At 43.8% G+C, this 13,640-nt stretch overlaps 1 protein-coding gene and 1 long non-coding RNA gene across 2 annotated transcripts in view; one reads left to right on the top strand and one right to left on the bottom strand.

Annotated features, from left to right (window-relative positions):
- Positions 1 to 2,392: 2,392 nt before the first annotated feature.
- Positions 2,393 to 5,240, bottom strand: LOC132248527 (uncharacterized). Its single transcript, XR_009459742.1, has 2 exons — positions 4,927 to 5,240; positions 2,393 to 3,981 (listed from the first exon to the last, which is right to left on the bottom strand). It is a non-coding gene; the product is annotated as an uncharacterized LOC132248527 (long non-coding RNA).
- Positions 5,241 to 5,387: 147 nt separating this feature from the next.
- Positions 5,388 to 13,640, top strand: part of SEL1L3 (SEL1L family member 3) — a 57,164-nt gene continuing 48,911 nt past the window's right edge. The window contains exons 1-3 of the mRNA XM_014607631.3: positions 5,388 to 5,531; positions 10,033 to 10,600; positions 12,853 to 12,979. Coding sequence (XP_014463117.2) covers positions 5,466 to 5,531; positions 10,033 to 10,600; positions 12,853 to 12,979 — 761 coding nt within the window. The 5' untranslated portion in view covers positions 5,388 to 5,465. The remainder of the gene's footprint in view (positions 5,532 to 10,032; positions 10,601 to 12,852; positions 12,980 to 13,640) is intronic.

Raw genomic sequence — 13,640 nt, 5'->3', positions numbered from 1 at the left:
AACAGAGATCATGGGGGCCATGAACCGCTTGGTGCAGGGTGGCTCGTTGGGCAGGGCAAGCTCACATGTGGGTTCATGGTCACCGACAATGGGGCCATTATGGTCAAGGTGATCCATGATGCTGACTTTGTTGGCTTCCACTATGTGGCACACAAGTTCCACCTCGTAGTCAGGGAAGTCTTGGAGGGGCACAGGGCTGCCAGTGACGTCGCCCTTCTTTGAGACCACCGAGCCCCTCAGTGCTGGAGATGCCCTCCTTAGCCAGGTGATTCCCATAGTGAGGGAACTTCAGAGCCAAATGGAGAGCTTCCAGGGAATCAATGTTCCTGGCTGGGGCAAGCCACTGTCACCAGACGCACAGGAACTGGTAAGGCGGCTGAAGGAGGTCAAAGGACCTTGTCTGCCAGTGCCATGTCCTTAGACCAACACCCCTAGCACCTGACTGGAAGGATGCAGGGCTTTGGGCACATCTAAGCCCCAGGGCTGGGGCTGGCAGAGAGAGTTCCTTGGCAGCTGCTGGAGAAGAAGCTCCTGCAGGAAAGGAAAGAAAGGCTCTAGTCTGTCACAGTTTGGCTGCCTGAGATGCTGCTGGTGCTACTGTGCTGCTGCTCACTAAGTTATTATTTTACTTCTTGTTATTTAAAGTGGTGGACCAGACTGAGGCTGCAGAGGAAGAGGAGACCTCATTGGGGCACACCACTGTGTTATGTAGAGGCCCTAGTGCCAGTGAGGGTGCACCTTAATACACACACAAAGTCACGCGTCATGAGTTTTTCTTGTCAGCAGCTTGAGGTGCAGTTTCCCAGAAACCCCTGCACCTATCTCCTTGAAACTTGGCAGGCTTCATGGGCTCAGCAGGGGCTACCGTCCCTGCTGCTTTCATCCAAATCTACCCAAGTTATAGGTAGTTTCATGCTTTCCCATTATAGCCTATGGGCGAAACCTTGAAACAGCGTTGAAACAGCGAAACAGTTTCGATGAAATGAAATGGAACAGTGCTTTCGAAATTAAATGAAACTTGAAACGAAACCCTGTCCCGTTGAAATGAAGAAATGGAAGTCGAAACGAAACAGTGCTGTTTTGCATAGCCCTACTGGCTAAAAAGCCTGCCTTGTTCTTACTGAGGCCTTGCGTTGTCTGTTTGTGTTCGGTTACACAGATGGATGGCTTTCTGTATTCTGCTGACCAAGCCAACCACAGCATCTGCAAATGCTCACATTATGGTGCATCACTCAAGGACAGGCTTCAGGCCTGCTGTTGCCATTCAGCCATAGGCCCTTTGAAAATGGCCACGTTTGGCAGCAACATACCCATGGCTCATGTTGCAGAGATCTATGTATGGCCTACACTGTCATGTGGTAGGAGAGGAACACCAGAAGACAAAAAAAATCAGGTAGCATATGTCCTCTGTGTTCATTAGGAAATGTGACATCAGAGGCTGGAGGTCTGCAGTTTGAGGCCAGAGAGAAGTAAGAGGTAGCCCTTGAATTGTGACAGATGCACCTTTATGCAGGTGTGTACTAATGGAAGCAGCAGCATACTATACTTCACATGAACTGTTTATGACTGATTATGTCTTTTTCTGCATGTGACAAGAGCCTAATACAGATTCTAGTCCAGGGCTCCACACTTCAAAAAGGAAGTGGGCAGTTTTGAAAGAGTTTAGGGCAGAGCAGCAAAAATAATTTGGGACCTGGGAGACTTATGAGGAAAATCTGAAAGAGCTACAGTTAGTTACTATGAAGAAGACAAGACAAGGGGAGATTTGTTAACAGTCGCCAAATATCTGAAGGGCGATAACAGAGAAGATGGAGATAGACTATTCGCTGTGGCAGAAGGGGATAGTGTAGGCCAGAAAGCTGCCTTGATATAAGTGATGCCATTTTTTTTTTCCTTTCCAGTGAACACCACAAGCTATAAGTGAAATGAACACAGAGGCAACTAGCACAGAGGCACTGTAGGAAACTATGTTAGGCAAAAAAAAAAATGTAGACAGCTGTAGAGTGTAGAAAAAACAAGACAGAGTAAAGAAGCAAAACAAGCCCAAAATGGTGTGACTATCCTCGAAAAGTAGCAATAATAAGTTTATTAAATCAGGGAGTGCTTATAGAAACTCAAAATGTAGCTGTGCAAACAAGGGGTGTTTTTCTTAGAAGTTATCTTAAACAAAAGGGGAAGAAGCCCAACAAAAAATAGGTCTTTTCCGTAAATGGCCCGCTCCCACAGACATTATGGTTTTGAAGTCCTTTTTAGGACTGACCGGATTCTGAAAAGATTATATCAAGGAATATGCGGAGAAGGCCGTTCCATTGTACAGGTTGTTAAAAAAGTGAGTGCCCTGGGGGAAAGTGGTTTAAAAGAGGAGAGTCATTTGGAAAAGTAAAACAAGGAATCCAGGTGTATATTGTTTATTGATGGATTCAGCTATTACAAAAAGGGAAAGCCTGTTACAGGTTATGCAGCAGTCAATGTGAGAAATAAAGTTCAAAGTGGGAAGTGTGTTCATGGCTGCCCATGGAATCGTACCTCACAAGGTAATGACAGGCCAAGAAATGTGAATGCCCTAGTGGTTGGTAGCAGGGGACATACCTACAGGTATGCAACCCCACAACTGAGTTAATTTGGGAAAATCATACCCTAGACCCCACATGTGCATGTTTGGACGTAAGACACTGCATATGTGATTTTGTGTTGACACCATCACAGCAGCATGACAAGTCTATTGTGGTGTATGTTGGGCAAAGATGTCTGTGCCCTTTGTTGTTATTAATAATAAAGCATATAATCAAACCATAGATAATAGTGGTTATATGTGTAGTTATAATGTTACTAGCATATGTAGATATGACTTTGTGTTCAAAACACCAGTACTCACTGCACAATTCTTAATTCATAATCTCACACTATATACTGATATTGTGCCAGTCAAATTAGGAATGAATATAAAACAACTAATGAAACACTCTGAGTTAGCTCAATTAACAAAACAGAGAGCAACAAGGTGAACAAATTCTAATATCAATTTGATATAACAACTGTGAGATTACCGAGGTGTTAAAAACGTTAAATGAGCAGCAACACACCATTGGTGGAAATTGTTACTTGGATGGTTCCCATCTGCCACAAGAGTATTCAATGTGATTTTACAGTCTATTGTTTTTATTCTAATTGTTTGAGCTTTTATTGTTATTAGCAGCATGATAGCAAAATTTGTAGCTGTAAGGTATATATATGCAAAAATAGCCATGGTGGCTCGGCATCAAGAACTTGCAGATATCTTGTAAGGTCCCCAATCATCAGGTAAGGCCAGGGTAAGCACTGAAAGCTGCCACACATCATCCCTGAGCTACAAGCGAACACCATGAGCTACAAGCAATATGAACACAGAAGCAGCTAACACAGGGACAACATAAGCAAAACAAAATGTAGATGTCATGACCCAATGATTGTGTGCACGCTTCGGCACTGCAGAATTTTTTCCCGCCACATGGAGCTTTCTTTGCACGGTGCAATTCTCAGCTGCAGAGAGAAAACCCCGGTGCAAAGGAGTTCCCGCCACCCGTTTGTAAATTCGTACCCCACTATTGGCTGTTTCTAAATTATTCCCATGTGGCGGCTAGCGATTGGCTTGCTAGTCGTGTAAGAGGTTTGGGCGGTTTCCGCCCAAATTGTAGAGGACTCCACAACCATCTCGTGGGGACTCTGAGCACACGGCAGAGTAATAGAAACTTTGTGTGTATCTCAGAGGAGTTCGGTGGCCTGATCAACCACCAACCTCTTCCCGTCTCGTTCGTTAAATTCTTCTTAAGACGCATGTACGGTTTCTGCGTGCTCGTCAAGGGTATCCAGAGCTCTGTCGTGTTTGTTTTGCGGAGCCTAGCAAACTCCGTGTGTGTGTCTTCGGTGGAGCCTAGCAAACTCCGCTTGTGTTTGTCTGTAACTGCAACTCAAGAAAGTTTTTCCTGCCTGCACCGCGACCACCTACGGTGTAAGTAAAACAATCTTTAATTAACTGCTACGAGTCCGTGCCTAATTCTAGCCCGTCATGCAAAAGTACCCGCCCTACCGTTGCGGGCTCCCAGCCACAGCCCGCTGCGCGCCCCCAAAAGCCTCAGACCGCTCCCGGCCCGCACAGTAGATAGCTACAGAATGCAGAAAAACAAGATAGAAGAGAGAAACAAAACAAGTGCCAAGATGGCTTAGTAGGTGAGAAGTTCAAAAGAAACAGGCTGAGGGTGATATTAATAAGAAAAGAACCTCTGTAAAAGGTAAGTGGTGAGAATCTATAGCATGACCATATAAATACACAAAAGAGGGCTGCAAAAGGGTATGAAAACCTAAGAAAACAGGTTTTGGGAGCTGTCAACAAGCAAAAGGGAGACCATGCCAGTCAAAACTGCAGCCCCTGGTGCCAAAACTGTGCCTGGCCCCTGAGTTGTTGTGCATCTTTCAGAAGGCCCATGTAAAAATACCTTTACAAACTGGGGTTTTGCTTGAGTCATGGTATTGCTTAAGTGTGCAACAAATTAAGATTTTAGAGCAAAATAGTTTCAGGGATCATTTCATTCCATTCACACCACCCCCTGCATCAAAACGGAAGCAGAACAACAGGACTAGGAGGATGGGCCGCAAGCTGCAGCAAGGGAAATTCAGGTTGGAGATGAAGAGAAACTTAGGCTCTGAGAGTGGACAAGCAGGGGAGCAGGTTTCCTAGAGAAACTGGGATTTCTGTCCTTGGAAGTTTTCAAAAGCAGGTTGCAGGGGTGGTTGGGGCAGGCGGTGCACTGGTGCACTTGCAGCCCCCCTTCCCCCTCTTTTTTGATACTTGCTCTACCCAAAGTTTAAAACAAGCTGTATGGGCTGTGAGGGCAACATTTCTATTCGGGCAGTGCTGAGGGAGTCACTGGACTCATGACTTGTTACTACCTATATCTGATCCCTTTTAAGCTCTTCATTCACCGGATGGTAAGGCAGGCCCCTCTCTTCTTGTTCAGGATTTCCTGGTCCACCAGCCTTTGCTCCTGCCCCACAGGGAAGCTCCTAGGCAGGTTTTTAACTCGTTTCGCTTCAGTCTTGAGCTGAATCCTGCACCCCCCCAACTTAGTGGTCGAGCTTCTCGTTTCTTTCTCACTGGAGAAAAATGGGAGCTGCGGACACTTCGCGGCTGCGACTCGCGGGCGCGAGGCTCGGTCCGGCCCGAATAGCCCAACCCCGGGCTCAAAGCAGGACCGTGCCCAGCTCTCCGCCCCGCCCCGCCCCGCCCCGCCAAGGCTTTGTGCCCCGGGGTCGCGAGCGCCTCCCCAACCCCGATCCCGACCCACCACGGGAGCAGGGCCGGGCTCCGCATCCCCGCCCGCAGCACCTGCCCCGGGAAGCGCCGCGCCGCGCCGCCCCGCCCCGCCCCGCGCGCCTGCCCCAGGAAGCCGGAGCTAGCGTGGCCCGCGGCAGCACCCGGCGACCCGGCCATGCGGTGCGGGGCGCTCCCGCCGCCCGCCTTCCTCCTCCCGCTGCTGCTGCTGCTGAGCCTGCCGGTGAGTGCCCCCGGCCCGCGGGTGCTGCCGGGCCTGGGGATCCGAGCGCAGGTCGCTTCCGCAGCCCTGGCCCAGGCGGGGCGCTGACCCAGGCTGCCGCTCGCGAGGACTTGAGTCATTGCGGGGCCCGGGCCGGTCCCTCCCCAGCTCCTGCGCCCTGCCATCGCTCTAACAAGGCAGTGGGATCGGACCATTCCCGCCGCTCAGCACCCAGCAAGTGGTCAATGCCGGGGCCAGAAACCTGGAGGCCCCTCAAGATGCAGCAAGGGGCGTTTAGGTTAGATAGGAGGAGAAGCCCACTCCTGAGAAGTGTAGTGTAGCCCTGAAGCAGGCTCCCCAGAGCAGCTGTTCAGTCTCCATCCTTGGAGGTTTTTAAGAAGCAGGTAGACAAAGCCTTGGCTGGGATGATCTAGTTGGGGGATGGTCCTGCTTTGAGCAGGGGGTTGGACTAGATGTGACCTCCTGGGGTCCCGTCCAACCTTCATTGTCTATGCTTGTAGACCTGGCCAGGAATCGTTGGGCCAGATACTCGGGGCAGTGTGGCACTTGCACTCAGGATCACCCTGTCAGAGCAGCTCAACACCCAGTGCTGGGAAGCGTAGCTCTACTGACAGTCTTCTTGGACTGCCTAAGGTAGAAACTTCACAACTGGTTCTGTTGGTGGGCCCTGAGCACCTGATTTGTCTGAAACATCTAGCTTTACACTTCTAAATCATCTTACCTTCCTACATATTTATTTCCTTGTTTTCAAAAAACTACCAATTTTAGGTTATTTTTTTTCCATAAACAGGAGGGGGCAGGTTATAAGAGGTTTTTATAAACTTCTCAACCAGGTCCTTTATCTCAGCATGAGAATTTATCATCAGAACATTGCGTGCTGGCTGCGTCTGCTTCCCTTACAAAAGGCCGTGTGCACACCTGTGTGCAATCTTGGTTCATGCTTCAGATTCCCATCTTTGCCTCTGGCAACAACAGTCCTACAAACTGTGAAGTAGAAAATGCCACATAGATGATTAACCCTGTGGAGATACTGATCTCTTGTAGCCTGCTGAAAAAGGATCCTCAATCATTTTAATGATTTAATTCCCCTTTACACTAAATTAGGACTACTGCTTTTTGGTGTACATACCTGAACAAACAAAGACTCAGTTATTAAATTAGTGCAATAAAAAGCTTTGTATGTGAGGTGCCATTAACATAACTGCTTTGATTCCAGAGGGCTTCCGGTGTCTTTGATATCTCCTGTTTTACCTGTAACTGTAGGTTCTCATACTGCATATGCTCAGAGTGGTGAATAATACTGAGCTTTAATGGCACCAATTACATTTATTAACTTAATTTCAGACACTTCTGGGAATCTGCTTTGGTTCCTTGGGCTCCCATTGAAGTCAAATATCTTTTTGCTATTTTTTGCTATTTATATGCATGGAAGCGAAGTGAGGCTCTTTGTGTCCTGCTTCTGATTCTGGGCCTTCTTCACTCATCTTACAACATAGAGTAGTATGAAACAGTTGGGTTTTCACACAGAAAGTACTGGGTCATATTCAGTCTTGTGTAAGCTGGTGAAACATCACTAAGGTCAGTCCAGTTCTGCCAGTGTTAAATAGATCTCAGTGACAGTTTTATCCCAGTTTTTAAAGGACAAATTAATCATGTCCACTCATTCTTTTTCCTTTGTTGCTGCCTTGTATTTGCATTGCATTGTATTTCCTTTGTTGTTGCATTTGTTGTTCCTGTGATGTTTCAGAACCTCACTGATCAGTGATTTTTCTGATAAACTCCTTTACCCATTGCTGATGAGTCTGGCAAGTTGATAGAAGCCACACAATCAAATTCAGCAGCATTAATAAAAAATTTCTAGTCTTTTTGGATGTGAAAATAACCTTATGGACATAAACTTAATGCAGTATTGTTTTCCTGTGACTGCAAAGCATGACACAAGACAGTTTCACTATTGCTGTTTGCACGCACATGAGCATCAGTGAAACTATAAAAAATCATGCCTCTGTGGCACTGCTCCTATTTGAGGAGGCTAGGAGCAACTACAGAAAGAGGAAGCAAAGATATTCACAAGTAAGGAAAACTTTGGGATGAAGGCTAAGATGAAATGTAGCAGAGATTTCCTCTCAGTTACAGCACCTGGGATAGCTACCAAGGAATAAAACTGGTAGAAACACATCCCACTCTTCTCGCCTCAGATAAAAAAGAATGTGTTCTTTTTTATTTCATGATTCATATTTCTTTTTATCCTCCTTTTGTTGTCTGGCCACAGGTCTTATTTAAGGTACACCATTCAAACCCTGCCTCCAAAGACAGAATTATCTCGTGGGCTTTTATCATGAGCTTTCCAGTGGTGATTTCCTGTGTCCCTCACAAACATTAATGAATTTATTTTCACAGCACTCTATAAGAGGAGTGTCTATCCATTTCCAGGCAAGGAAGTATGGCACAGATAAAAAAATGGTGAAATTGCCAAAAGAGCCCACTCATCGTAGATGCCCAAATTGAGGTACCTTGGCCCTGACTTTTCAAAGAAGTTGGCATTTTAGTATATTCAGAGTGCAGCTCTCATGGGTTTCTGTTGCAGTTGTGAGCACTCAACAAATTTAACCCCCAGGAATGAAGGGGGAAGGAGGGAAGGTGAAGTGGTAAGGCGCACAGTTTGCTAGTGGGATTTACAGCTGTTGATAGCAGAGGACTCCTGGATTCCATCCCAGTTTTGGAAGGGAATTTTCTTAAGAGATTATTGACCCTTCTACTCCCAATCTCCCAGTTTATCTCCTCCCTCTCTGTTCCTGTCAGCCTCATGCCTCCACTTTTCTGCTCACATATGCTTCTCTGCTCACCTCTGGTCCTACCACTGCCATCTGGCTTCTGCCCTTTATGCTTCTGTCACCTGGGCTCCTGCAACCCTCCCCTGCTGTGTACCCTCGCTCCCTCCCATTGTACACCATGCTGCTCCTTCCCCCACCCTCACTTCTCCAGCATGCCTCTTTTTGTCAACATTCCTGCCTTTTGCATTAAAACAGAGTTCCTCTGTTGCCTGCACACCTGCATTGGTAGCATAGGAAAGACTGTCTCTCTGCTGTCAGTCAAGATGCTGAGTACCACAGTGGACCCTGGCACTCAGAAGCAATCATGGGTAGAGTTCTGCTTAGCCTTTACAATTCTGGGATGAAGCAAATCACGTCATTGGGGATGGCAGATTCTGGCTGGAGCTGGGAAGAGGGAGAGGGTACTAAGCACAAAAAGGATCTTTAGAGAGATTAGCTGCCAAACTGTAGTCAGACTTGATTGAGCACATTCAAACTGAGAGTGTTCAGAGGCTTTTAGTTTGGCCAATTTGGGTAAATATTTACGCGGGAGTCAAGAGGCATAATGCTGACACTAAAGTAATTCCCACCTAATTTCAAGTTCATTCATCTATGGCTTCTCAATATGAACAATTGCAAGGATATTTTAACATGGCAAAATTATGTATTTTCTTCTCATCTCAATCTCAAAATTTTCTGAACTACATTGAAAAAATCACCTGAGACAGACACCCAGCATAGATTATTTCAGTCCAGGTTGTGAAAGTTTGACCAGCAACTGCAAACAGGGCTTTGTAATGGAAAGTCTCAGCTACAAAGGGTCTAAGGCTACAATGCTGTAAACAGCAACAGCCTTAGTATTTTAAACAGTTAAAATTAATCAGATGTGATCAGACCAAAAAGTACTGGTAGATATGCCTGCCAACTTGTAAAATTCACAGCAACCTGAAGATCTTGGACACATGTCAGGCCAACTGTTGAAAGTAAATTGTAAATTCTTCTGCAGAGAAGAAACAAAAGGAAAAGGATTAGCTTTACAGAGAACTGCAGAATTACCTGGGGAGGTGATGTATTGGCCAACTGAAACCCCTCCAAAATGTGTTCTCCTCCATCCTTACAAAGGAGTTAACACTGAGTAAATAACAGCTGCTGTGCTTTTCATCCGGGTTTGTAAGTGAACCATTATGACCCAGCGTATTTCTTAAAGTACATTTGAAAATCACTTTTAATGCTTTATGAATATGAATTAATCCTCACAAAACTCTTGTGAAGTGGGTTAGATGCTATTCCTATTTTACAAATTACTAATTTTAAAGCTACTGTTTAGTAACAACATTTATTTTAAAATTATTCCAATGAAGCTGGCAACAACAAAATGAGCAAAAGCTGGTAAATTACAGTAGGTGTTTTGCAATAAGTAATTAGTATTTCTTAAAGTCAGTCTTTTTGCATTAGATCCCATGCGAGACCCTTGTGTACATGATACCTGGGGTTTGTTTGTTTTTCTTGTTGTTAAATCCTAAGAATTTAAAATGGGTCAATTTTCTTCAATAGCTCATAGTAAATTTCTTTATGTTGTGTCTAAGTACTTAGTTTTAAATTTGCAATTGATATATCACTGTTGAAAACGTATTAATAATCAGTGTAATTCAGGGAGGTGGAGTTAACATTATATATTTTTTCTCCAGAATTTTTTGCCATCATTTGGAAAGGAGACACTGCGGACAACATCAGTTACTCTACAGTCTGAGCTCAATATAGCTTATGAAGATTTTATTCATCTTAACATAGTAGAAAAGAAAATTGTTAATGATTCCAAAGTTTCAGTTCAGTATTTATGTTCTAAGCCCTGCATTGTCAACTTGGAAGCTGTAGCTTCCTCGGAGTTCAGAACTGGTGTGTCAGTGTATAGGAAGAGATGGAAGAATGAGAAACAACTTCATATCAGTAATACTCGAACACTGCACTTAAAATTCCCAAGCATCATGGTTTACAGAGATGATTTCTTCATCAAACACTCCGTAATAGTGGACACTGTGATACTGTATGCATGGATTAGTCACAAACCTATGGGGAGGTATGATGCTGTGGGCAATGAAAGCTACCAGCAGGCAGTTGCCAGGAATTATACTTTTCTGGAAGCAGTTCCACCTCTTGAACGCCCATACAAAGATCACAGAATATGCTGGAAGTGGGGCTCTGAATATATATGGAAACTCCAGGCAAGTTGGATACCTCAGTGTCCTCATGAGGATGGTAAGTATTATTGCCATTTTTGTTTAATGGAAAGCTAAGACCAAAATGACATGTTCTTTAATTTGCTGAGAAAGGGTGTATTTACGAAAATATTAGTGCCAAAAGAATGTACTTTTGGTGGCAAAATGTGACTGCCTACATTGTGAAATATTCCGCATTAGTTTCATAATAGCATGGGCAAACTCATAGGCTAGGTACAGACGTTCAAAAAGCCTGAGGCAGAATCGATCTAAGTTATGTGGTTTTCTGTAAGCAGCGTAGTTTAGATTGGTAGCGAACAGAATACAGAATACACAGGGAAAATCTTAGACCAGGTTCTACCATTTTTAAACCTGTCTATGTGTACCAAACTTTTGTTCTGTTATGGGTATACACTGGTTTTGTGTGCCGAACTTCTGTTATGGGTATAGACCAGTTTCTGATCACTTATACTGGTAAAAGTGTAACGTGTGTACCTGACTATAGTGCCAAAACAACACAACAATTTAGAGCTTTAACTGAATCACTGAAATCAGTTTCTGTTGCCTTCCATAGACTTTCACTTGGAGCTATAGTGCACTGTTCTAGGGCTAATCCTGTAATTTTACATGTGTAATCCTTATAGAAGTAATTTAGGGAGTGCTAACCACAAATTAGGCCATGAACACCACATGTCCACGGTGGCGCTGGTGGCAGTGGGAGCACGGCAGTGGTAAGCGGGGGAGCTCCCGCAGATGCCACCAGCGCTATCGGTGGCAGGGGTGGGACAGAGCGTGACATGCCACTGGCAGTGTCTGCAGCAGGGGGCAAGGAGGGAGAGCGGTGAATGCCTGCAGGCACCGCTGACACTTTTTGTAAAGGGTGCACCGCCACGCTCAGGGGGTGCATGTGCACCCCCTACACATCGTCAGTGAGTTAGGTGTTACCCACTCCCATCCAACCTTTCTCATGAAGTTGATCCACTTTACCTTGCATTTAATACTCATTGGATAAAATGGATGGAGAGCAATGAAGAAGGATCAAAATTAAGAAAAAAAAAATTATATTAAATTGGATATTTTTTAGTTGAAGTCATACTTTTTTTTAAAATAAAGTTCTTAAAATTAAATGTAACATTTTGCTAGTCTGTGTTAAAGCCCCAATTTTCCATAATCTATTAAAATAATTTATATTAAATTAGAGTAATATTCAAGTAGCACTTGTTTACTACAGATGTTTTGAAGTGGAAGTTACTTGCTGAGCACCTGGACCCAGAGTTTGTTGAAGTGTTAAACCAGCTTTGGGTAGCCTCTTTGAGAGGTGCAGGTGGGCAAATTATTCAAAGTAGTTCATTTAAAGTTGAGAAACCAATTTGGACATGAAAAAGCAGGAAGTATATTTGTTTTCTTTTTCTAATCTATAAATAAAAGTGAGATGTGAAAGGTTGAGATCTGAGCGTTCTAAAGTCTAACAGGCAGAGTGATCAGAAACAGTTCAATTTATTAACTACAAATCATTTTTATTTTGTTTAATAAATCAGGTTAATATCAAATGATAGACATCCTAATTAGCTTACACAATAACAAAAATATATTCATGGTGTTTCTGTGCATTTTAATAGAATTCCATTTTCTGTCCAATTGCAGCCTCACACAAATAAGAAGATAAAAAGTGGATCATCTCAGGCATAAAAATGTATCATTTACAAATTTTGTTTACAATAAAATTATAAAAGTTTGGCCTCTAAATAAATATCTGCTTTGCATGTAACTGTGGAAGTAACTGGGTACAGTGGTAGGATATCTTCCCAATTAGCAGAAATAAGTACCACATTTACTATAAAAATTATGTGTAATTGCAAAGCAACTTGTTTTAATAGCTACCAATGAAAGAGAATACTGAATTATGTGGAAAATTAGCTAAAAAACAGCACGGCTATAAAAGATTAAAATCAACTATTTAAATCAAGTTTTCTACTTGTACAAGACAGCATCCAAATGGTTATTTTTATCACACATTTAAATCACTCTACCCTGTCCTCATTTGTAAATACAGGCCTGAAATAGACTCCATGCTCCTTCCCCTCCCTTGAGCTACTCTTTAAACAGCTGCAGTCTTTTAATAGAAGAAAGGTGAAATAACAAGTATGTGTGGATTCATTAGCTCTTATTTTTTTATTCTGTGTTACCAGATCACTGATTTAAACATTTGAGGGTTTGAACAAAGGTCATTAATAAGGATTGTCTCTAACCCTGTACCTTTTCTGGCAGATTAAGAATTATTTCATTTTACAGATGCTGTCCAGATCCTCAATTTTCTGTATGCATCCACTGGAGAGAAAACAGGAATTGTGAAGAAATTTGAGAAATTTAAGAACAAAGAGCTTGAGACAATCAGACAGCATCAGATCGATTACCCGGTGTAAGCAAGTGCAAATAACTGAAGATGGTTCTTGACAAGCCCTGGTGTTGTTTATAAGGTTTCTCAGTATAGAATAGACAGGAGAGTAGCTAAACCAGATAGATTTGGCCTCACTCCCCTTGCTACTTAGTCCTTGTGTAAATTCTCCAGCAGTACTGGAGTAAAACCTCTCAACCCCTTATACTGAGGTCTCATAGAACAGTGGTATATTGTGAAGAGCACTTTGCCTGCAGGCTCCTAGGCCTCCTTGCAGGTCCTTACATGAGAGGAAGGACATCCACATTCCTCTGGATTTCTGACCCTGTAATCTCAATCCAGGGTATCAGTGTTAATGAAATACAGAATGCTCACTAGAGTCACATATGGGCTTTCATAGAATCATAGAAGTAGGGTCGGAAGGGACCTTGTAGATCTTCAAGTCTGACCCCCTGCCTGGGCAGGAGGAAAACTGGGCTCAAGTGACCCCAGCCAGGTAGGCATCGAGCCACTTCTTAAAGACCCCCAGGGTAGGAGCCAGCACCACTTCCCTTGGAAGTTGTTTCCAGAGCCTAGCCGCCCTAACTGTGAAGTAGTTCTTACGGATGACTAATCTAAACCTACTTTCCAACAACTTGTGGCCGTTATTCCTTGTTATCCCAGGAGGCGCTAGGGGAAACAAGGT

Source organism: Alligator mississippiensis, chromosome 2 (genome assembly GCF_030867095.1).
Source record: "Alligator mississippiensis isolate rAllMis1 chromosome 2, rAllMis1, whole genome shotgun sequence".
In the NCBI taxonomy this organism is placed as follows: Eukaryota; Metazoa; Chordata; order Crocodylia; family Alligatoridae; genus Alligator; species Alligator mississippiensis.
The sequence above is the reverse complement of the archived record's forward strand: the minus strand, read 5'-3'. Positions and strand labels throughout refer to the sequence as shown.